Here is a 24,390-nt window from a genome sequence, read left to right as displayed (position 1 = left end):
CAGGGAATGGGTAATGAGACACAGCAGTTTTCATGCTGACCATCTGGCACCCACATACAATAGGGAGGTTGTTTTCATTTTCTCTAGATTCCCGTTAGACTTTATTTCCCAAAAAGACATTTGTGCCACAGAATCCTTATTGGCCAAAAAGGTTTAGGAAACAGATTTTGATACTAGATCATTCCTTGAGATTTTGTGATATCGTTTGCATTCATGATTCTCCTCCTCTTGCCAAAGCCTAAAGCAATTGAAAAAACAGGACCTTGAAAGTCCAAACCGCAGGACCTGGGAGGGATTCGCTTTGCTGTCACTGAGAACACACATTTGAAAGCAGCCGCTTGCTGTGTGGACAGGCATCATGCGGTCTGGAGACACAGCTCGTGGCTTGATATTCCCTGCCTTTATGCCTGCACGAACACTAGCCTACAACACCCCTGTCCTGCTCCCACTGTACCTCACCTCCCTCTCCCTGGCGGCTCCTTGGCACAGGTTGGACAAAAGCCGACAGACTTGTTTAGGAAGAGCAATGGGATGGGGGAACGGTTCCCCGATGTTTTTGGTGGAAGGGCAGGGCTGGAGCCCACAGGCACAGGGTGTGTGTGCAGGGCTGGGAGTCTGAGGAGCGGGGGGTTGGAGCAGGCATATTGGCTCCCACATTGCCCAGAAAATAGTTCTCCACAAGCCTTGGGCCACTAGTATGGTCGGTGATGAGGCCACCAACAAGGTCACCAATGGGTCACTGGTGTGGTCAGTGATGAGGCCATAAACATGGTCACCAGAGAAGCCACCAGTGTGGTCACGAGTGCAGTCATGAGTGGGACTGCCAATGTGGTCAGTAACAGAGTCACTGGGGTGGTCACTTTTGGGCCCGCTCTCATGGTCACCAGAGGGACCATTGGTGTGATTAGTGGAGAGGCCACTGGCGTGATCAGCATCCAGGCTCTCAGCATCCAGGCTCCCATTGCGGTTAACAGTGGAGAGCCTAGCGCGGTTACCAAAGGAGCGCCCAGCCAGGTTACCGTAGTTAGCTCTCAGCATGGTTGTCTTGTCTTATTCCTCGAGTCGTTTCTGACCCGTAGCGACACCACAGACACATCTCTCCCAGAACGCCCTGCTCTCCACCTGCATTCATTCTGGTAGTAGATCCATAGAGTTTTCTTGGTAAAATTGCGGAAGTGGTTTACCATTGCTGCCTTCTGCGCAGTAAACTTGAGTCTCTGCCCTTGACTCTCTCCCGTGCCGCTGCTGCCCAGCATGGGTGAGTTTTGACTTGTAGCGAGTGCCTTCCACTTGCTAGCCACTGGCCAAGCTAGGAATGGAACGGGTAGGCCTCTGCTCGACTCTCCCTCCCATAGCCGACACTGGTAGAGTACTGGCAACTCTCCAGGCGTGACCCCGAGAGGGGTCTCAGCACGTTTACCAAAGGAGTTAGTACCGCAGTCACTGGCAGGGGATGAGAATTAGTGGGCCCAGTCAGGAATGGAGTCTGGCTTGACTAGAGAGAGTGAATGCAGTACTTCCCAGGGCCCCTGGAGCCCAAAGGCAGCAGGCCACCAACCTCTGCCCCCATCTCTTTCAGTATCCCCATCGTCACCTTCCTTTCTGACCGATTGACTCTGAGCCATTCTCACTCCCCATGCCAGCGCCGTGGGAGTGGCTCAGGCTAGGGTGGGGTGGGGGCTGACTCTATGCCCACCTAGTCCGTTGGGCACTCTGCCCACATGCCACTTGCCCCCTCTGCCGCATTTGGTAGCTGCCGCTGCTCTGGTCTCACCCTGGTTTGGCGTTGGGGATGATGAGACCCTGCCCCCCATTTCTGCCCAAGCATCCCCCGCAGCAGTGGGTATTTGGCCTGCAAGGCATCAAGGCCATCCTGCTGTAGGAGAGCTGGGCTCAGGGGGCACCTCGATTTAAGGAAGTATTTGCTTCTCCCAGCAGGAAAATCCAAGATGACAGCCCTTCCCACCCCCACACCCCTCATTCACCCCCACCACGGAAAGTTCATGTAGAATAAACATCCTTTTAGGAAGAAAAGCCTCAGCACCATGTGGGGCTCAGCATGGTGGGAAGCACTTGGCAAAGCCAGGAACTGTGGGATTCCTTTTGCCATCCAGTAATTGTAGAGAAAGAAGACTGTGGAGACACAGAGCTGGTCTCCCACACTTGGAATGGCGGGAGCAGTGATGAACAGGGTGAATGCAGGACACAACTCCCCCTCACTCAAATGCTGTCTTCAAAGCCTTATTAAAATCACAACTCCCCCAAGAGGCCTTCCCTAACCAAGCCCTCAATTCCCCTATTCCTTCTGTGTCACCCTTGCACTTGGATCTGTACCTTTTAAGCACTTGATAGTCACTCCATCCTCAGCCCCACAGCACTTATGGACATAGCTACAATTTATTTTAACATCTATCTCCCCGCCTGTAGTCGTAAGCTCCTTGTGGTGAGGGATACTGTCTACCGGCTCACTCTCCCAAGTGCTTAAGACAGTGCTCCAAAACCACGGCTCCCACTCTGGGTGCCTTCCCCTGGGACCCAGAGAAGAACTTGCACCTCTGAAAGCTATGGCGCAGTTAGTGGAGGTAGAGACCCCTTTGGCCACCAGCAGAGAAAGCAGTGACACCTCACCTTCCGATGGAGAGAGGAGAGACTCCTGATCTCCTGGGGGAAAGAGGAAAACCCCTGTTACTTGGTGTACGAATGGACCCCTGGATACCCAGTGGGACAGCAACCTCCATTACCCCACAAACAGCCCGTGTTATCTCAGAACCAGAGCAAATTTTATCCTTGTGTCTCCTCAAGCCAGTGGAGATGAGATTTGGAGTCTTGTCAGCCTCTGGTGAAGCTCTGGATTCAGAAGGTAGACCAACCCCTTTTCGGAGGGTTGTAGGATTCCCTACAGGCTTTCTCCATCAATCTTCCCATCAGCTGTAGGGAGAGTCTGGGAGTGGCTGGGAGCAGGGAGGATCACGGTTTCTTCAGGAGGATGCCCTCCCTTAACTAAGAGAGATAGGAAGAGAACCAGGAAAGGATAACATCAGTGAAACCAAGGATGGATAGTGTTTCCAGGAGAAGGGGCTTATCTGGAATATCGAAGGCAAGGAGAGAGGTCAAGGAGTAGAGTCTGTTGGAGTAGGCAAGGAGGAGGTCATTGGTGACTTTGGAGAGAGTGGAAGCCAGCTTGCAGGACATCAAGGAGAGAGAATTGGAGTAGATGAAGTGCAGGCAGCAGATGTAGACAATTTGCTCCAGGAGTTTGGAGAGGAAAGGTAGGAGAGAGATGAGGGGAGGTAAGGGAGGATCTTTTTTAGGATAGGGATCCCTGAGCCTGTTTGAAACCACGGGGAAGGAGCACTGGAAAGTGAACAGTTCAAGATCAGGAAGGGGAGAAGGGAGGGGGCAAGTGGCTGGATAGGGTGAGAAGGAATGGGGTCAGAGACACTGGTGAAGTGTGTAGATTTTGGAAGTGGGAGATCTCTTCTTGGGAGACAGCTAGGAAGGATGGGAGAGTTGGGCAGGGCAGGAGGAGGGTGAGCCTGGAGAGGTAAGTGGAGGGCTTGGTGGGGCGGCGGGGGCCGGGGGGGCGGGTTCAATCCTGATGGTTTCAGTTTTGTCAGTGGAGTAGTCGGTGGTGGTGTGGGGGGTATCGCTGGCTGAGGAGGAGGACGAGAAAGAGGCCACTGAATGCTCTTTGGGTGCGGCTGCTCTGATTTACAGGAAGATGAGTCACCATGGCAACATTGCCATGGACTACTAGGACCAGCTTTATCCTTGCCTCAGACTCTGAGATGTGACATGTCTCAGCTGAAATCAGGAAGCAAAAAGTGTCATCAATGGGACCCTCTTTCACCAGGCCCAATGACAGGAAATGGGGAGAGACTCTCGGCTACACTGTTTATAGAGGCCCACCGCTCACAGGGCCAAGGGAAGAGCTCGGACAAAAACCTGCATCTCCCACCTCCAACCCCCGTGCTCTTCCCACTCAGTCACACCAACTGGGCTGGGACTTCAGCCGCTCCCCTGACTGCTGGAGCCAAGACCCTCCCCCTGTCCTTCCCTCTGTGCACTGCAACCTCTCTCTGTCCGCCCCTCTCTCCCTTCCTTCAACCCTCCTTCCCTCCTTCCTCCATTCCTTCACCTCCAGGCAGTGCGGTGGGCTGAGACTGGGCAGACCTGGTGAGGATGGGGTCGGTTTCTCCCCTCATCAGGAAAGGGCCCTACGTTGGGTGCAGCTTGCATTGTTGGGTTTTTCTTCTTGGTGATGCCAGCATCAGGGAGGAACATCCAAGAAGTGACGCGAAACCAGGAGAGAATTCCCTTAAAACACCCCAAGGCCAAGCATGCTCCACCTTGTCCCTAAAGCCCCCTCTGGTCAACAGCTTCTCCTGTCTTTTTCATCCCAGTTACCTAAAGCTTCTCCACAGGCAACACACATCTGTACCCCTCCTGCCCGTGCTGGGTTACCTGCCCTGCTCTCTGGGCACAGCATCACCTGTCCAGGGCTTCTTCCTGTCTGTGGAGTATTCTGGGTCAGTCTACCCCACTAGACTGGGAGCGGTATGGGGGCAGGGATCGTGCCTACCAACAGTATTGCCTGCTTCTCTGCTCTCCGTGTGCTGGGAACACTAGAGGCACTCAGTATATTCCTTTGGGGGGTTGGGATCCTGTCGATAGGCTCTGTTGCACATTTCCCAGCACATCAGCCCATGCCGTACCCATCGGGTGTCCTAAGTACCCGTACCCGATGGGTACGGTATGTTGGGGGCAGGGATCTGTTGCACCCTCCCTGCTGTCTAAGTCCTATGTTGGGAACCCCGGGACCTCAGTAAACTTGGCTGACTGACTGACTGGCTGGTTTTCCCTTGTAGGACACGGCTGGGCAGGAGAGATACAGAACGATCACTACGGCCTATTACCGCGGCGCCATGGGCTTCATCCTAATGTACGACATCACCAATGAGGAGTCGTTCAATGCCGTGCAGGACTGGTGAGTGAGGGGCCCTGCCCCCATTTCCTTCCTGTTCCTGCAGACTCGTGACTGTGGAACAATGCCCCGTGAGGTGTCGAGGTCTGCCCAGCACGGGCCAGGCCAGCCCGAGAGCTGAGGCGCCAGAGTAGATCCTGGTTGGCTTTGGGCCAGGAGGGAAAATGAGTACCCCTTCTCTGGGCAGCTTCTCCACTTCCAGGCCCCCTCACCTCACTTCTCTCCTTCTACAACCCAGCTCTCATACTTTGCTCCTCTGGTGCTAACCTTCTCACTGTACCTCCATCTCGTTTGTCTCACCCCTGACTCCTGGCCCACGTCCTGCCTCTGGCCTGGAACACCCTCCCTCCTCAAATCCAACAGACAATTACTCCCCCCTTCTTCAGAGCCTTATTGAAGGCACATCTCCAGGAGGCCTTCCCAAATTAAGCTCACTTTTCCTTATCTCCCACTCCCTTATGCTTTGCCCTAACTTGCCCCCTTTGCTCTTCCCCCAGCTCCCCACCCCATAGCACTTATGTATGTATCTGTAATTCTATTTATTTGTATTGATATCTGTCTCCCCCCTCTAGACTTTGAGCTCACTGTGGGCAGGGATTGTCACTGTCTATTGTTGTGTTGTTCTTTCCCAAACACTTAGTACAGTGCTTTGCACACATTAAGTGCTTAATAAATTTGATTGAATGGATGAATTTGGGACTAGGACCAAGAGGACGTCAGAGCCACCTGGGTTAGACTAGTGAGATGAACGCATCTAGACCTGGTCTTGGGGAACTGGACTTTCCAGGCTTGGGGAGGTGAAACTCCGACCCAGCCGACAACCCTTTGGCCAACACAGAATATGGAGTTAAAACATCTGGTTTGCTATGGGAGTGGAGAACGAGTGTGTTTGATGATGCTGGTGGTCTCTGACTATCAGATTCCAGACAGTTCCTCTCTCAGCTCAGGTGCAGGGAATTCTGGCGGAGAGGTAGGTTTGAGAGGGTGAGCCGAGCTCTGGCAGAGGTCAGTCACTGCGGGCCCCCGGCTGAGTTGGAGTGCCACGGACTCCCGGCTACGGTCGGTCGCCATGGACTCTGGTTGAGGTCGATCGCCATGGGCTCCCGGACAGTGTCAGGCACTGGGTTGTGCCCTGGGGTCACAGGGTGCGGAGAGAGATCTGAGATGCAATCCTGGGGGGTTAGGACCCCCATGAGGTTCTGGCTCCAGAGTTGAGTTCCAGAGGAGCGAAGCTCATATCCCTGAAGGGGAGAAACGATCACATGACTCTACAGCAGGTCCACCCCTGGCATCCGTAACTCTGGAGAGGGTACGGCTGGAATGAGGCACTCACTGAGAGAAGAGGGGATGGGGCCAGAAAAGCATCTGGACAAGGAACCTTTCGGGAAGGTGGAAAGGTGTTGTGGGTTGGTGTTCTATTCTATTTGATTATCTAATTAATGTGTTGTTACTTTTAAGGTGTCTATAAAAATAACACATTTGGAGCTCTAACTTTGGTGCCTGCTTGAGGCTCAGATGGTCCAGACGTGTCAGGAAGGCCCTTTGACCTGGGAAACTGAGGGAGAGGGAGCCCTGGACTTAAAATGAGAAGCAGGCTCCTGTGTCTCCCGTGAGGAAAGCACCCTTGGAAAGCCTTTTTGGAAAGGATATGGGAGCACAAATGTTGTTCCAAGGCCCCTGAGTTCTCTCACCTCTGTGCATCTGCACACATGCACACACACACATGGGTTGAATTCACTTCAAAGGGAAAAACTGTTTCTGTGCTCTCTTCTATAGCTAATGAAGTGTTAACTAATTGGTCAATAGTATTGCCAGAGCACTTACTCTGTGCAGAGCTTGGTTCAGAGCACTTGGGAGAATACCATAGATTTAGTACTCCTAATCCCCACCTTCAAGATATGCAAGTTTGAAATTCTGGCAAAAATTTTGTTGATTACATTTTGGGCCATCAACTGTTGCCGGGCAAACAAGTCAGCCTTTAGTGAGCTGTTGCCTCATGAGAAAAGCCTACTCCATTTCCAGCTGACCAGTCCCATCCTTTAGTAATCGCTGCCATCTCTCACTGGATGCCACTCTGGGGGCTCGACATTTTCGCTTCCACCAGAGACACTGAAGTTTGAGCTGCGTGCCTTACCTGGCTCTCTCTTAGCCCGGACAGGAGCAGCAGCAGCAACCACCAGCAGCAGGAGTGGGTATGGGTTGGCTAATAATTAGAGAGTTAATTACAGGTATTGTAGCAGCAGATTTGGGAGGCACTGTCTTTGATGATATCTGAAACCCTGCATGGATTATGGAGGAAATGAAGGCGGGTTGACTCTGAATGAATTGCTGCAAATCTGCTCTTCAAACAGAGCGGTGTTGTTGATCCTCGGGGCTTGGTGGTGTAACTCTGTACGCTTCCCACCACAGACAGCCAAGCTACATCAGGCTCAAACTAAGCCGTTGCTTTCCTGACCCGCGGCTCCTTTCCCCAGCAGATGGCTGATTGTCCCTGACCTTAAATTATTTATTGTGGGTAATAATTGGTGTTATAGGTACATGATGTTCTAGTCGCCAGTTTGTTCTTTCCAAAACACAGCTAGTGGTGTGCGTGTCTGATCATTATCTACAGCAAATGTTTTGATTGCTGTTAGGAGGTTTGCTTATCTTGCAGAACCTTTTTTTAAGCATTGTGCTAAGCACTGGGGTAGATACAAGCTACTGAGGTTGGACACAGTCCATGTCCCGCATGGGGCCCACAGCTTTAATCCCCATTTTACAGATTAGCTAACTGAAGCACAGAGAAGTTAATTTACCCAAGGTCACATAACAGACAAAAGTGGTGGAGCAGAAATTAGAAGTCAAGGCCTCTGACTCCCAGGGCCTTGCTTTTTCCACTAGGAAATTAGGGCTATGTACCTAAGTGTTGTGGGGCTGAAGACGGGTGAATATCAAGCGCTTAAAAGGTACAAATCCCAGTGCAAGGTGACTCAGAAGGGAGAGGGCAGTAGGGGAAATGAGAGCCTAGTTGGGGAAGGCCTCTTGGAGGAGATGTGATTTTACGAAGGCTTTGAAAGTGGGGAGAAGGGAGTTCCAGGCCAGAGGCAGGATAAGGGTAAAGGGTCGGCAGTGAGGTAGGTGAGATTGGGGAACAGTGAGTAGGTTAACATTAGAAGAGTGAAGAGAGCGGGCTGAAATGTAGTAGAAATCATTGTGGCAAGAGGAGGGAACAAGGTGTTTGTGTGCTTCAGAGTAAGGAGTTTCTAGTGGTAGAGGTGGTTGGACAACCACTGGAAGTTCTGGACAAGTGGAGAGATGGTGAACATTTTTTTTTAGAGAATTATGCAGGCAGCAGAATGAGGTATGGAGCGGCGTGGCGAGACCCAGGTGGCAGGGAGGTAAGCAAGGATTCCGATGTGGTAGTCAAGATGGTTTGGCAGCGTGGCCTAGTGGATAGAGCACGGGCCTGGAAATCAGAAGGTCCTGGGTTCTAATTCTGGCTCTGCCACTTGTCTTCTGTATGGTCTTGGGCAAGTGACTTCACTTCTCAATGCCTCAGTCACCTCATCCGTCAAATGTGGATTAAGAGTATGAGTCCAATGACAGACAGCAGCTGTGTCCAACCCGATTAGCTTCTATCTACCCTAGCGCTTAAAACAGTGCTTGACACCTAGTAAGTGCTTAACAAATACCATCATTATTAAGATATCATCGTTATTATTATTACTATTATTATGAGGAAATGTGAGCCTGCAGAGAAGGAGAGGGGTCAGGTCTGGAGTTGAAGATTTGGAAATCATCTACCTAGAGATGGTAGTTGAAGCAGTGGGAGCGAATGAATTCTCCAAGGGAGTGGGTGTAGATGGAGACTAGAAGGGGAGCCAGGCCTGAGCGGAGTTAGGGGATGCCAACTTAGGCAGAGGAGGAACCCCATAGAATCTAAAGGGAATCCACTGGGAGTCCCATGGAATTCCTATGGAAACAGCTGTGGAAGCTCTGGTCATCTCAGACACGCCTTCCCTCCGGCCCCCTCAGCAACATTCAGCGTCTGTTAGCCGGTGCATTACGATGTTTCTTCTTACGCTGTCATCTCCACACGTTCCTCAATTTCTGTCTGCTCCCCTTCCCTTTTAGACTGTAGATTTCCAGAGGGTAGGGGTCATGCTTCGTGTGCATCCCAAGCACCCGACACAGCACTCAGCGGAGAAAAGGCCCAATGGGCTCTCAGTACCGTGCCCGGGACAACACCCTTCACGCTTTAGGTGCCCCTCACGATACCCAGGACAGCGCTCAGAGCAGCACCCAGGACAGCACCGTGGGCACTCAGGACAGCTCCGTGCACACAGTGGGCGTCCAGAAAAGTGCTTAGAGCCTTAGGGAGCGTTGGCGTTTTCGAAGTGAGCCCCGAAAGGCCCTCGGGTCGAGTGAGTAGGAGTCCCCGGGAAGCTCGGTGGCCCACTGTGATTAGCGACACAACAGCGTGGCTCAGTAGAAAGAGCCTGGGCTTCGGAGTCAGAGGTCATGAGTTCGACTCCCGGCTCCGCCACTTGTCAGCTGTGGGCAAGTCACTTAACTTCTCTGTGCCTCAGTTCCCTCATCTGTAAAATGGGGATTAAAAGTGTGTGAGCCCCACGTGGGACAACCCGATTACCCTGTATTTTCCCCAGTGCTTAGAACAGTGCTCGGCACCTAATAAGCGCTTAATGAATACCGACATCATTATTATTATTATTCCACCCACTCTACAGCAGGGAGGTTGACCCTGCAGTGTGCTGACCCAATGTAAGCTCGTTAAGGGCAAGGACTGTATTTACTGTTATATTGTACTCTCCCAAGTGCTTAGTACAGTGCTTGGGCACGGGCCTGGAAATCAGAAGGTCCTGGGTTCTAATTCTGGCTTTGCTGTGTGCTCGGCATTAAGCATTCGATAAATACGATTGACTGACAAGATCCTGGCCCTGCCAACCAACAGGAGGTAGATTTGGGGCAGCTCCTCCCCTGCACTTTTCTATTCCCTCTCTCCTCCTACCCCTTCTTTGTCTCCCGTCTTTTCCAGCAGCATCTCAAGAGGAGATCTCCCACCTCCTCTCCCACCTCCTTCATCTGTCCCTCCAACACCATCTCTTTGCCCCTTATCAAAACACTTGCCCCCTCCCTTCTTCCTTCACCAATTTCCATCTTCAACCATTCACTCTCCAGTGGCTTCTTCTCCCCTGCTTTCAAACGTGCTCATGTCTCCCCTTTCTGAAACAGACCCCTCCCTTCATCCCATGGGTCCCTCCAGTTATTGCCCCAACTTCCTCCTACCATGCCTCGCCAACCTTCTTGAGCAAGTTTTGTACACCTGCTGCCTCCACTTCCTCTCCTTCAATTCACTCCTTGACCCCCTTCAGTCTGGGCTCTCTCCACCTCCAGTTCACAGAAACTGCTCTCTCCTAAGGTCACCTATGATGTCCTCTATGCCAAATCCAATGGCCTGTATTCCTTCCTAATCAGCTCGGCCTCTCGGCTGCCTTCAAAATTGTGGATCATTTTCTTCTCCTGGAAACGTTATCTAACTTTGGCCTCACTGACCCTGTCCTCTCCTGGTATTCCTCCTATCTCTCTGGCCATACCATTGCAATCTCTTTCACAGGTTCTTCCTCTGCCTCCCACCCTCTAACAGTGGGGAGTCCCTTGAGGCTCAGTTCTAGGTCCCCCTCTATTCTCTCTCTCTACACCCACTTTGTTGGAGAGTTAATTCTCTCCCATGGCTTCAACGACCACCTCTAAGCAGTGTGGTTTAGTGGAACGAGCACGGGGTTGGGAGTCAGAGGTCATGGGTTCCAATCCCGACTCCGCCACTTATCAGCTATGTGACTTTGACTTCTCTGGGCCTCAATTACCTCATCTGTAAAATGGGGTTTAAGACTGTGTGTCCCACGAGGAACAACCTGATTACCGTGTATCTACCCCAGTGCTTAGAACAGTGCTTGGCACATAGTAAGCACTTAACAAATATCATTATTATTATTATTCCCAAATCCACCTTTCCAACCCTGATCCTTCTCCTCTCCTGCAGTCTTGCATTTTCATTTGCCTTCAGGACATTTTTACTTGGATGTCCCACTAACACCTCAAACTTAACATGTTCAAAACAACTCAAATTCCCACACAAACCCTGTCTTCCCCATGACTTTCCCATCACTTTAGACAGCACCACCACTCTCCCTCCCTCACAAGCCTGTAACCTTGAAATTAGCCTTAATTCGTCTCTCTCATAGTCGATCTGTCACCAAATTCTGCCTGCTCTACCATCACAACATAGCTAAAATACACATTTTCCTCTCCATCCAAACTGCTGCTACATTGATCCAAGCACTTATCTGATCCCACCTTGACTACTGAATCAAAATCTTGGCTGATCTTCCTGCCTCTTGTCTCTCCCCACTCCAGTCTTTACGTCACTCTGCTGCAAGATTCATTTTTCTGTGGAACCGTTCAATCCATGTTTCCCCACCCCTCAAAAACCTCCAGGGATTGCCCATCCATCTCTGCATCAAACAGAAACTCCTTGCCATCAGCTTTAAAACACTCAATCTCCTGATCTCTTCTTATCTTACCTCTTTGATTTCCTACTACAATCTAGCACACTCACTTCACTCCTCTAATGCCTACCTACTCACTGTATCTTGTTCTTATCCATCTTGCCTCCAACCCCTTCTCCCACATCCTCCTTCTGGCCAGTAACTCCCTTCACCTTCACATACTACAGACGGTCACTCTCCCCCACCTTCAAAGCCTTATTAAAATCACATCTCCTCCAAGAGGCCTTCCCCGACCAAGTCTCCGTGTCCCCTGCTCCCTCGCTCTCTCATGTCTCTCTTGCACTTGGTTCTGCACCCTTTATTCATCCCACTCTCAGCCCCACAGCATTGGTATACATAGCCATAATTCATTTTAATGACCATCTCCCACTCTAGAATGTAAACTCCCTGTGGACAGGGAAAGTATCTACCAACTCTGTTATACTGTATTCTCCCAGGTGCTTAGGACAGTGCCCTACACCCTAAACACTCAGTAAATACAATGGCTTGATTGATTGGTTTCAGTCCCGCCTGGGCTGCCTAAGGAAATGGCGAGTCACCGCATCCTTGACATGGACTGGAAACTAACCTAAATGATTGGTTTCCAGTGTTTCAAAACCACCATGTTCTCAATTTGATCCCGACCAGGAGACGACTGGATTTCAGATTCAGCGCACACTCCATGGTGCTTAGGCAGGCTGCTCTTCCAGGGCCAAAGGGAAAATTTGTCTTGAGCCCCCACTGCGAACATCTGAAGGCTTGTCCTCTGTGGTTCTCTGTTCTGGTTACAGGTAAGTTAGTATGGAATTACAGGGGCAGAGAGTGGATGGTTGGAGTGGGAGGATAGGCTCAGCTCAGGAGTGCTGCTAGGGAGAGGAGCCAGTGCCTGTGGCAGGCCCGAGACTCGGCTCCTTGCCTGGAAAGCGCTGAAGGATGTAGCGCCCCGGCCTCCTGCCCACCAAGCCTCTCGTGGGACACGGAGGATTCCCGAGGAGAGAACACAGAGCCGGAGCACATGAAGCTGAAGAATGCAGTGGCCTGGCCTCCCACCCACCAGCCTCCTTAAGGACATGGTGGATTCCTGGAGAGAGAGAAAATGGAGCTCGATATCGCAGCACTTCAGCCTCCTGCCCATCGTCCTCCCTCAGTTCACTGTGGATTCCCAGGGAGAGAACACAGAGCCAGAGAACCCAGTGCCCCGGCCTCCTGCCTGGCAGCCATCCTAAGGACACAGTGGATTCCCAGGCAGAAGACACGGTGCCAGAGAACATGGAGCTGGAGAATGCAGCACCTGGCCTCCCTCAGGACACGGTGGATTCCCAAAGAGAGGACGTGGAGTCGGAGGATGCAGCATTCTGGCTCCCGCCCGCCAGCCTCCCTCAGGACACACTGGATTCCTGGGGAAAGAACATGGATCTGGAGAACACGGCACCCTGGCCTCCTGCCTGCCAGCCTCCTTCAGGATGTGAAAGATTCAGTTTGCTTGTTTTCGCCCAGAGCGTCACTGAACAAGATTCCTGGGAAAGACACGTGTCTACCATCTCTGCTGTCTTGTCCTCCCCCAAGCGCTTAATACCATGCTCGGCACACAGTAACCACTCAATAAATACCACTGATTGATTGATGGATTCCACTTGGGGGTAAAATGCAGCACCGGCAGGCCCCTGCTTTTGCCATATCCCTATCCCTTACAGACCCCCTACAGGCCCCTGTCTGCTAAACAGTGAGGAGAAAGGCAGAGACTGCTGGAGCGGGAGAAAGAGTCCACTGACTGAGGCCTGTGTCCAGGGTCATGTGGACTGTGTTAGCACTGTCCCAGCAGCCCCTGAAATGGCCCGTTTTTCGCCCCAGATAGGGAAGAAATCTTTCCAAGTAGAACGGCACTCTGGGCTTCCAAGGTGAACCATTTGTCACTTGAACAGATGCTTGTCTAGATCAATCCGTCAATCAGTGGTATTTATTGAGCCCTTACTGAGTGCTGGCCACTGTAATAGGCACTTGGGAGAGAACTTTACAATGGAGTTGGTAGACATGTTCTCTGTCCTTAGGGAGCTCCAGACCTAGTTGGGAAGAGAGATATTGAAATAAATTGCTAATGGGGGAATGGGAGAGTATATATCACACATCAGTGCTGCAGGGCTGGGGATGTGGTGAATATCAAGCCCTAAAGGGGTGCAGTTGGAAGGGCAGAGGTGACGTAAAATGGAGGGCGAATGGGAAAAATCAGAGCCCTGTCGGGGGAAGCCTCTTGGAAGAGGTTTGATTTTTAAGAGGGCTTTGAAGTTGGGGAGAGTGTGGACTGATGGACACGAAGGAGAAGGGAGGATGTGAGCAAGGGGTTGACGACGAGATCGAAACGGTATCGGGGATTGCTGATGGGAGTGCGCAGAAGGAACCTGCCTTTCCAGGCCAGTTCAGCCCCCGGCAGCTTGGCCCAGTCCGGCCCCACGTAGCTGCACGGAGCGGGGACGTGTGGGCCTGGGCGAGCAGCTCCCCATGGTTGTCCAGGGGAGAGTTTCTGTTTCGCCTTCTCTCTCTCCCTAACCCCAGCTTTCTGGAGATTTCTAGAATCCCTGCACACGGTGGGGGCCCGCTGCCGCTCTCTGCACTCAGGATGATGATATGGTGGATGAGGATCGTGATCTGAATATAAAAATGGAAGCTCTTTGTGGTCCGAGCCCGAGCCTTCTGCTTTTGTTGTATCTGCCAAGTGCCTAGTACAGTGCAATGCCGTCAAGGCTGGCCAGTAAACCCCGGTGGTACCACCCCAAGGAAGAGAATGAGGAGGAAGAGGACGAGTCATTGCCTTTGATTCCTTTTTCCTCCGTCTTCTCTAAGGGCTCTGCATGCCCAGAGTGTGTCGTCCTTTTACTGATAACCGGTCCGGCCCCTAAGGAAAGCCTGCCCTCCTCCCCTCTGAACACTCTCAGGGTTCAGTGTGTCTGAAGGAGGCTGCTGTCGCTGCCTGCCCTGCAGCACTATGACCCGCCCCACCCCACCCTGCACCAAGCTGTGTGCGCTCAGACTTGAGGGGGTAGGAGCGGGGTTGCCATGGTGACAGCGGACATCATTAACGTCATTGTGATTCGCCCTGAATCACCCGCACAACAGCCGGTCTCCAGTGTGGGAGATGTGGTCACACCCCACCCAGGCTACACAACAGAATGGTTTTACTAACTCCAGACCCCTCCAGCCAGGCCTGCAGATCTCCCGAAGTCCACCCAGGCTGCACCAGGGGTTGGGGGAAGGCAGGGGCGGGGAAGGCGGCAATCAATCGATCAATCCATTGTATTTATTGAGCGCATACTGTGTGCAGAGCACCGTACTAAGCACTTGGGAGAGTATAATACAACAGAGTTGGTTCCCTGCTCATGAGGAGTTTAGAGACTGTGAGCCCCACGTAGGACAGGCACTGTGTCCTACCCAATTTGCTTGTATCCACTCTGTGTGCTTAGTCCATGCCTTGCACATAGTGAGCGCTATACCATAATTGAGAAGCAGCGTGGCTCACTGGAAAGAGCACGGGCTTTGGAGTCAGAGGTCATGGGTTCGAACCCCGGCTCTACCACTTGTCAGCTGTGTGACTTTGGGCAAGTCACTTAACTTCTCGGTGCCTCAGTTACCTCATCTGTAAAATGGGGATTAAGACTGTGAGCCCCACGTGGGACAACCTGATTCCCCTGTGTCTACCCCAGCGCTTAGAACAGTGCTCGGCACATAGTAAGCGCTTAACAAATACCAACATTATTATTATTATTATTATTATTATCATTTTTCAGGCTAGAATGGGAGACAGGCATTAATAGAAAAAAATTACAGATAAGGACATAAATGCTGTGGGACTGAGGGTGAGGGAATAAAGAATGCAAATCCAGGGGCAGCCAGCGAAAGGAGGAGGGGAGATAGAAGAGTATTGTATCTGCAGGGTGTGTGCATGTGTGTCTATATGTGTGCTCGTGCCTGTATATGCCCACATATTTGTGTGCATGTGTGTGGGTGGTAACAGGACAAAGCTATGTGTGTTTGTGTGTACGTAGGTAGCAACTCAGGGTAAAGTGTGTGCATGCATGTTTGGGTGTGAGTAAATGGTGTAAGCTAGACTGAAGCTCCTTGTGGGCACGGAAAGTGTCTACCAACTTTGTTACATCAAACTCTCCCAAGCGCTCAGTACAGTGCTCTGCACGTACTGATTGATGGCTAGGATAAAGCAGTGTGCATGTGTATGCATGTACATGCATGGAGCTTCCTTGGATGAAGATTCTAGTAGCTCCAGAGAAGGCATTGGAGTCTGGGACTGTGTTACCCCACCCTCATGCCCAACAGCCGATCAGTGGCATGTGTGGGATGCCTCTATCTGTGGAGCCTCAACTTTGCCTAAACCCTAACCCTATTTGTTTTATATGGAATACCTTTGTGTGTGGAGTCCTGAGAGTGCCCCCCAACCCCAACTGGTTTTTATGGGGTGCCTCTGGGTGTGGAACCCTGACTTTGCATTTGGGGGAGACTGTGGGCACCTGAGGCTGAGGAAGGGCCTGGACAGAGCACTGCCAAGAGTGGGAGTCTCCTAGGGATGGGTCAGCCCAGAGAGCATCCAGGCCATCCCCCTTCACCCAGACCACATCCCCAAAGCAGTGGCCAGGGATAATAATGATGGTATTTGTTAAGCGCTAAATATGTGCCAGGTGCTGTACTAAGCACTAGGGTGGATACAAGCAAATTGTGTTGGACAGTCCCTGTCCCATGTCTCAATTATCATTTTACAGATGAGGTAATTGAGGCACAGAGAAGTGAAGTGACTCACCCAAAGTCATACAGCAGACAAGTGACGGAGCTGGGATTAAAAGCCATGATCCTCTGACTCCCAGGCCCGTGCTCTGTCCAATATGTCTGCTGCTTCTCCAGGATAGTGCCTATGCTGCATGTCCATCGACTCTCTGGGTCAAAAACGTTTGTAGTTGAGAGATTCATGGAGTGTTTACCCTGAGTTGGGCTCAGCTGGGCTGGACTGGGTTGGGCTCTGCTAGGGCAGATGCAGGAGAAGTTGAGCTCTGCATGATGCTCACTGTCTTCCCACAGGGGAGCAGGGATACAGGAGACAAATGGGAGAAATCAGAGTTTGAGTGAAGGGAATTCACTGGGAAATCAGTGGCGGGAGAAGCCCAGGAAGGGCAGCATCCCGGCTCCTCTCTGCCACGGGTCCTGGGCCTCCGCAACAGATGGCTCAGGTGCTGCCCTTCCCACCCCTTCTGCTCTGCCCCTCCCATGGGGGGCGGGGGCGGGCTGTTGTCTGGGAAACCACTCCATGACCAGCTTGCCTGGGAATCCCCCCGAGGCTGAAGCTGAGGCAGTGAGTTTGTCCCTGGAGCTAACCAGCCTCTAGCCCAGCTCGCTCTTAACGAATGTAAACCACTGTGGCATTTGTCAAGCCCCAACTCTGGGCCGCCGAGGGATGGGATGGATGGGGTCAGTGTCCCAGCCGTGGACCCTGTGCTGCTGGGATGACCCGGGCCTTGGGAGGGCTCTGTCATTTTTGTCTGGTTTCCAACAGTGAAAACCAGCTGTGGGTTTGGGAAATGGGAGCTGCTCGCTTCCAGGACGGAAGTGCAAAGAAAATGGCAGCACGCCCACTGCTCCTGGTCGGGCGATTGTTCCCGGCGCTTCTGGTTGGATGATCACTCCCTGAGCTCCCGATTGATTGATTGGTCCTCGATTGACTGGTAGGAGTACCAGGACCGATCAGTCAATCAGTGGTATTTATAGCATGCTTACTGCATTCATAACACCGTACTAAGTGCTTGGGAGAGTACAATATGATCCCTCCCCTCAAGGAGCTCACAGTCTAGAGGGGAAGACAGGTATTAAAATAAAGTAGGGGTAGGGACAGCGGCAGAATATAAGGATATGTACAGATGTGGTGTGGGGCTGGGGTGGGGTGAGTATTAAAGGGCATAAGGTGGATGTGGGGCTGGGTTTGGGGAGAGAATCCAAGTGCTTAAGGGGTACAGTCCCAAGAGCCCAGGCGACGCAGAGGGGACGGCGAATAGGGTGGGGAAATGAAGGCTTTGTCAGAGAAGGCCTTTTGGAGGAGATGTGGTTTTAGAAAGGGTTTTAAGGTGGGGAAAGCAGTGGTCTGATGGGTGTGAGGAGGGGTAGGAAGTTCTAGGACAGAGGGCAGACACCAGCATGAGGTCGGAGGAGAGACAGGCAGGCTTGAGGTCCAGTGAGTAGGTTGGCATTAATGGAGTGGAGAGTGCAAGCTGGGTTGTAGTAGGGGATCAGCGAGGCCAGGTGGGTGGTGGAGAGCTGGTCGAGTGATGGACAGATGGGCCGTGGCTCTCCTGACCAAAGCGATGGGCCATGGCTCTCCTGACCAAAGCGATGGGCTGTGGCTCTTCTGACCAAAGCAATTGACTGTGGTACTCCTGACCAAAACAATGGGTCCTGACACTCCTGGTCAAGCAGTAGTTTCTGGCACCCTCAACCTAAGGGCCTCAGAGTGGAGGAACCAGGCAGCTGCCTCTGGTGTCTCTGCCACCGCCGCCGCCCTGCCATCCGAGTGTTGCTCTCCGGGGCTACGGCTGGGCTGTGGCCTGCACTTATCTTCCGCTCGGGGCTCCGGGACCTTTAGGCTGGTGTGTGACCCGCTGCCTTCACCTTCCTCTTCCTTCTCTCCCCAGGTCAACACAGATCAAGACATACTCGTGGGACAATGCGCAAGTCATCCTGGCCGGCAACAAGTGCGACATGGAAGAGGAGCGGGTGGTCTCTTCCGACCGTGGCCGGCGCCTGGGCGAGCAGCTGGGTGAGGAGCTCCCTGGTGGCGGCGGTGCCTCGGGCCCCTCCTGGGACGTGGAGCAGAGGCCAGGCTCGTCGAGCGGCTCCTGGGCCGTGGGGCCGAGGGGCCGAGGGCCTGGATCCCGCCCTTCTGGGAAATAGAGTCATCTGTTAGTTTCCCCCCGATGCCGTGGCGTCCCCGGGGGCCGGGCTCCGCGCAGGGAAGTCGCTGGGTCGTGTGCGGAGCAAACAAGATCTCTCCCAGTGCTATCCCAGGGTGGCAGTCACGACCACCCTGCGGGCCGGGTTCCAGGCATTGAAGCCGTTGGGCCGTGTGCGGAGCAATCTCGATTTTTCCCCGCACTACCCCGAGGTGGTGTTCGGCCGGGGTTCGTGGGCCTTGAGATCTTCTTCAGGCCTGATGGGCCGTTTGTGTGGGTGGCCCATACAATTTCCATACAGTTGGCGATTCTGCCTGGTGGGAGGAAAGGGGATGTGTCTCTGGCCAGTGGGTGGGAGCCTGAGGCAGAGACATCCTGGTCTGCCAGAGGGCCCAGGATCCAGAGTAGATGGTGTGTTTTTCTGAGCATTTCTTTGGCTCCAGGACCATCAGCCTTTGTCATGGCAACCAGCGGGTGGGAGCGCCTTCTTCCCCATTCCCTTCGTCTGGCTCTTCCCTGGTCCCTCACTCAACCTTCTCCGAAAGCCATGAAGAGGGGACAAGTAGAGGGGAATCTCTCCAAGGTGTCTATGACACAGATTGCAACAGAAGCTTCCCCCCACTGCCCGGGATCTGTCTCTGAGAGCAGATGTCGTAGAATCAGCACAGCCTAGTGGAAGGAGATTAGGCCTGGGAGTCAGAGGACCTGGGTTCTAATCCTGGCTCGGCCACTTGTCTGTTGTGAGTTCTTGGGCAAGTCACCCCATTCCTCTGTACCTCAGTTACCTCATCTGCAAAATGAGGATAAAATACTTATTCTTCCTCCCTCTTAGATTGGGAGCCCCATAAGGGCTAAGGACTATACCTGATTTGACAATCTTGTCTCTACCACAGTGCCTGGTCCAATGTGGTGGTGATGATAATGATGATGATGACTGTGGTCCTTGGGGCGTGGGAGGCAGAAAATGCACGAGTGGAGCTTTGGGCCGGCAGGCGAGCTGGTGGATTGGCGGGCCAGCAGGCAGGTGGGTGGGCCTTCTGGGATATGGGCAGAGCTCAGACCCTCATCTGACCTGTGGACAAGAGGCTCAGGCTCAGATCCACATAGGTGGGAGCACAGTTCCTCCCACAGAGAGCTTCAGGCCCAGCCCAGCATATTCAAAATTGAAAGTAAAGTGTCCAGCTCATCTCCCAAATGGGTGGGAAGTATTCTCCCAGGGCCTGCTAGGAACTTCCTAAGCTGAAGATGAGATCATGAAATGGTGAAATCAAGCAATCGATCAGTGCTATTTATTGAATGCTTACTGTGTGCTGGGGAGTAAGTCTCCTGTAAAACTCAGGCGCTCTTTCTTCCCGCCCCTACAGTGATAGAAAAATAAAGCAGTAAGAGTATCATCAAGGTCAAAGCAGATGCAAGTTTTGATTGTACTAATAGCATTTGGGAATCTTAAGTCATTTTTGGAAGAAAATTTTCCTCATTTGTTAAACTTCGGGCAATCCTGTTTCCAGTTTTTCCAAAAAGAGGGCTTAGTAAATTTGGATGTTGCAGAAAGGGGGCCTAGAGGGCCCAACTCTTCCAGAAGGGGAGTCTAGAGAGCGTGAGCATTCCAGAGGGGAAGCTTAGAGAGCCCAGTTGTTCCAGAAGGGAAAGCCTAAAGATCCTACTTGTTCCAGAAGGAGGAGCCTAGAGAGCCCAGTTGTTCCAGAATGGGGGGCTTAGAGAGCCTGCGCACCAACTAAATTGGAATTGTCCCTGGATATTTCATTTGGTGTTGCCCTCATTATTAGTGGTTGCTACAGGATTCATTTACAGAGAAGCAGTGTGGCTCAGTGGAAAGAGCACGGGCTTGGGAGCCAAGAGGTCATGAGTTCTAATCCCAGCTCTGCCACTTGTCAGCTGTGTGACTTTGGGCAAGTCACTTAACTTTTCTGTGCCTCAGTTACCTCATCTGTAAAATGGGGATTAAGACTGTGAACCCCACGTGGGACAGCCTGATTACCCTCTATCTACTTCAGCACTCAGAACAGTGCTTGGCACATAGTAAGTGCTTAACAAATACCATAATTATTATTATTTGTGAATTTTTACGACTTTTCTTTCTAAATGTAATCCTGGAAACCAGGACTGAAGCTTTCGGCAAAATGCTCAGGGGGAGGAGCAGCTTCTGCCCGAGGGTCGACTGGAAGAGTCGGGGGTCTCCAGGGTGGGCTGACACAGGCTCAGTTAGAGCAGACTTTGAATTTAGAGCTAGAAAAGGGGTGGGTTAGGGCGAACCCACAGTTCTCTTCCCTAATATCATCCCAGGGTGAGGGGCCCTCAATGGGGATGAAGAACACAGGATCAGCACAAACTGCAGGAAGCAAGTTGGTGGCTAAACCTTTCAGGAATCCATTGCCCCAGGGAACTATGCAGCTGGAAGCACAGGCAGGTCCTTGAGGGGTTTGAACAGATCTACGAAGGAACGTCCATGCTGGGTCACTCACTGGGGAGAGTCTGGGATGGAGACAGGAGAGTAAGGGGTGTCAGATGAGCCCAAGAGTGACCGAGCTGCATCTATTTCCCCTCAGGGTTTGAGTTTTTTGAAACAAGCGCCAAGGACAACATCAACGTCAAGCAGACTTTCGAGCGCCTGGTGGACATCATCTGCGACAAGATGTCCGAGAGCGTGGAGGCCGACCCCGCCATCGCTGCTGCCGCCGGCGCTGGGAAGCAGAGCACGAGACTAAAGGACGTCCCTCCCCCGCAGCCTTCCAGCTGCGGCTGCTAATGGCCCTGGCCGCTCCCCCCGCTCCCCGCCCCGCCCCCAGTCCTCTCCAAACAGCATCTGTGAATGGTCCAGCAGCCTGTTTTGTTGATCTACCCCATTGTTTGTCCACCTCTGGCCAGCTGCATCCATGCCTCTGTCAGCGTACGAAGATTCGTGACCTTGGATTCATCCAGTGCCCGGCGGTGGGCACGTGCGGGTCAGCAGTTTTCTTTCAGTCTCTCTTCCGTTCATTCATTCATTCAATCGTATTTATTGAGCGCTTACTATGTGCAGAGCACTGTACTAAGCGTGCTTCAGTTCTTCTGCCCCGTTGTGTGTGCCACCGGTCCGGTGGGTGCCAGGGCCTCCACAGAGCACTCCTGGCCTAGTCCGCTCTGGCTTCAACGTCCTCAGGTCCTATTCACGTGGCCGACCTCTCCCAGGCCTCAAGGAATCCTGGGACAGTAAGGCTTTCCAGATGCTCCACTTGCTTCCCTCGACGCTGAAGGCCGATTCCCAGATGCCTCCGGTGTGACCAGCCTGTTTCCCCTCCAGGACTTGAACTGACCCCTCAGGAAGGCCAAAGTCACTTCTCACTCAGCATGTGACTCGGTGTTGGGAAACCAATTTCACACGTCAACAGAAGGTGCAGCAGGAGGAAGAGAATTCTTTCCTGAGGGACCAACAACAGGCAGCCAGAAAAGGAAAACCACGTCTGGCGTCCCACTGGCACCGGGGTTTAGAGGAAGCTCTGGTGAGGAAGTTCTGTGGAGGAAGGTCTGCAGAGGGAGCGATGGAACGCCTGGCATGTGCCAGCCACCCGACCGGGTCTCGGACAGCCAAGCTCTCGGTCCGCCCCAGCAGATGCTTGTTCATGTGGGATGGATTCTCTGGAGCTGGTCCCTCTGGGGTTTTCGCCATCTGAACCCCCCCCACCCCCTCCAGGAGTATGTTGAGGTTCTACCTGGGAAGAGCTCGCCGAGTCATTCTGTGTCACGCCAGAGACGCTGGACTTTTCCCTTTCCCCGACCGGAAGGAGAACGGGCTGTGTTCCAGAGGAGTCTCTCGGGAAGAGGACTAAGCCACCGATGGGGCCGGAGACGCGGTCGTGGAAATACATTCCCAAATCATTCTGGGTGGGAGTGGAGCACCGGAGGGAGAGCTGTCACTGGTTTTTAGACCAGATTCATGTCTCACTTTGTGTGCGCCTCTCAGTTGCCTTCAGTGCTGTTTATTGGTCAAATGTGAATCCCCGCACTGGGGCCCTGGGAGAAATTGTACTATCCATGATCAGGTGAGGGAAAGCCCTCGACCTCTGGGCCAGCCCCGAGGGAAGGTCGCTCTGGGGCTCTGTGTGTGTGTGTGTGTGTGTGTGTGTGTGTGTGGAGTGGTCTGGGCAGCCAGAATTGGACCCGCGTTGGAAAATAGGATGGGGCAAAGGGCAGAGGAAGTGACAGCAGATGGCCTGTTCCGCTGCCTACCCCCATCCACTTGCCTGGTCGTGGCAGCATGGGCCTGGGTGGGGGCTGGTTGCATTGATGGAGATGGGCTTCTGCCTTCTGTGAGGTCACACTCTAAATGGAAAGCAAGGACTGGCACCACCCGGCCCCCGTACTCAGGCATGAAGGGAAGGGGAGGAAGATTGCAGGCTTGTGCGCGCGCACACACACACACACACACCCATATGCACAAACGTGTGCTCACACACACACACACACACACACGGAGTTGCGATTTTTTAGTGTCCTGGGTCCAGGCCTTGCTTTCTTTACTTCACCTTTGCAAGTGGGAGAGGAGACAGTGAAGCGGGGAAGCAGAAGTCCTGCTTTGTCCCAAAGGGGCTCCCGTTCTGTCCTGGTGGTATTTCTGAATGGCCCTGGCCCCTGCCTAATAGTGCCTCTGCCAGGTCTCTGTGCTGGTGGGTAGGGGTGGGAGGGGAGGGGCAGAGGGAGAGAGAAGAGAAAGAAGAGAGAGAGAGAGATCTGAGGAGCGGCTGTTGCGTGCAGACGCCCATCTCCTCTCAGCCTGCTTTTGTCCAGGCCGGCCTGCCCAGTCCGGGCCTGTCTAGTCCAGTCCCATGAGGGCAAAAGGAAACAGCCACATCGGCTCCAAAAACCACCAGAAACTGGGTTGATAGGATTGCCACCCAAAGGGCTAGGGTTCTGGGTCTTATCGTATCCATAAACCTTTGGTTTTGAAAATCACACTCCCAAATGATAGCACTGATTGAGCACCTACTATGTGCCGAGCACTGTACTGAGTGCTTAAGAGAGTTGAGTGATGGCCGAGATCACAGCCCCTGCCATTTGGAAAGTTTCTCTGGTTTGGTAGCAGCATGAATAGTTGAGACAGCTGGAGATGGTGTGGAGTTTGTAAACTGGGGAACTCAGTGCTCCCAAGGAGGGAGGCGGCTGTGGAGGATAAGACTCTCCTCTCTCCCTCTCCTGTCTTCCGCTCCTCTCTCCCCCTCATCTCCTCTCATATTCCTCTCTCCCCTCTTCTTCTCCCTCGGAATGGCCTCTTGCACCCCAGCTGGTGGCTGGAGCAGGTGGAGGAGTTACATAAATCAAGGGCTTTTGGTAAATGGGACCCTGAATCAAAGAAGCTCTAGATAAACAGGGCACCCTGGAGTGTGGAGAATTGCTTCTGAACAGCTGATCGGGAACTTCCATGCCTGCTGGAAAGGTGTGTGCACTGCACGCCTCCCTCCCCCCACCCTGCCATGGCCACTCGGCCCAGTTCCGAAGCAGCTGCAATAGCAGCAACAGCAGTTGACCATCAGGCAAGTGGGGGGACATCCAGCCCTGGCCCTAGCTCCCTCTCCAGGACTCAGCAGGCTGCTGGTGACCCCTTTCCCCCACCCTCGGGGGGCTCTCGGCAGGCCTGCGGTCCCCCGGCCCTTTCTTGGGGAGCAGCTGCCGGGGAGGGTGTGGCGGCATTTCGATTGGCTTCGAGGTGACCATCTTGGGCCACGTCCCAATTTCCACCATTTTTGTGCTGGGTCGGTGTCCATGAGGACAACCAGCATGTCTTCCCTCCAATGAATCAATCAATGGCATTTATTGAGCTCTTACTGTGTGCAGGGCAGTCAATCGTATTTATTGAGTGCTTACTTTGTGCAGAGCACTTTACTAAGTGCATGGGTGAGTCCATTAGAACAGACAAATTCCCTGTCCGCCA

At 52.9% G+C, this 24,390-nt stretch overlaps 1 protein-coding gene and 1 non-coding gene across 3 annotated transcripts in view; one reads left to right on the top strand and one right to left on the bottom strand.

Moving 5' to 3' along the window:
• Positions 1-22,411, top strand: part of RAB3C (RAB3C, member RAS oncogene family) — a 43,615-nt gene extending 21,204 nt beyond the window's left edge. For both annotated transcript variants that reach the window (XM_029072581.2, XM_029072575.2), the window contains exons 3-5: positions 4,869-4,987; positions 18,207-18,331; positions 21,032-22,411. In XM_029072581.2, the coding sequence (XP_028928414.1) occupies positions 4,869-4,987; positions 18,207-18,331; positions 21,032-21,231 (444 nt within the window). In that variant the 3' untranslated portion in view covers positions 21,232-22,411. The remainder of the gene's footprint in view (positions 1-4,868; positions 4,988-18,206; positions 18,332-21,031) is intronic.
• LOC114817436 lies at positions 1,269-1,405 on the bottom strand. Its single transcript, XR_003765297.1, has one exon. It is a non-coding gene; the product is annotated as a small nucleolar RNA SNORA7 (small nucleolar RNA).
• Positions 22,412-24,390: the final 1,979 nt, after the last annotated feature.

Source organism: Ornithorhynchus anatinus, chromosome 1 (genome assembly GCF_004115215.2).
Source record: "Ornithorhynchus anatinus isolate Pmale09 chromosome 1, mOrnAna1.pri.v4, whole genome shotgun sequence".
NCBI classification, from domain to species: Eukaryota; Metazoa; Chordata; class Mammalia; order Monotremata; family Ornithorhynchidae; genus Ornithorhynchus; species Ornithorhynchus anatinus.
The sequence above is the reverse complement of the archived record's forward strand: the minus strand, read 5'-3'. Positions and strand labels throughout refer to the sequence as shown.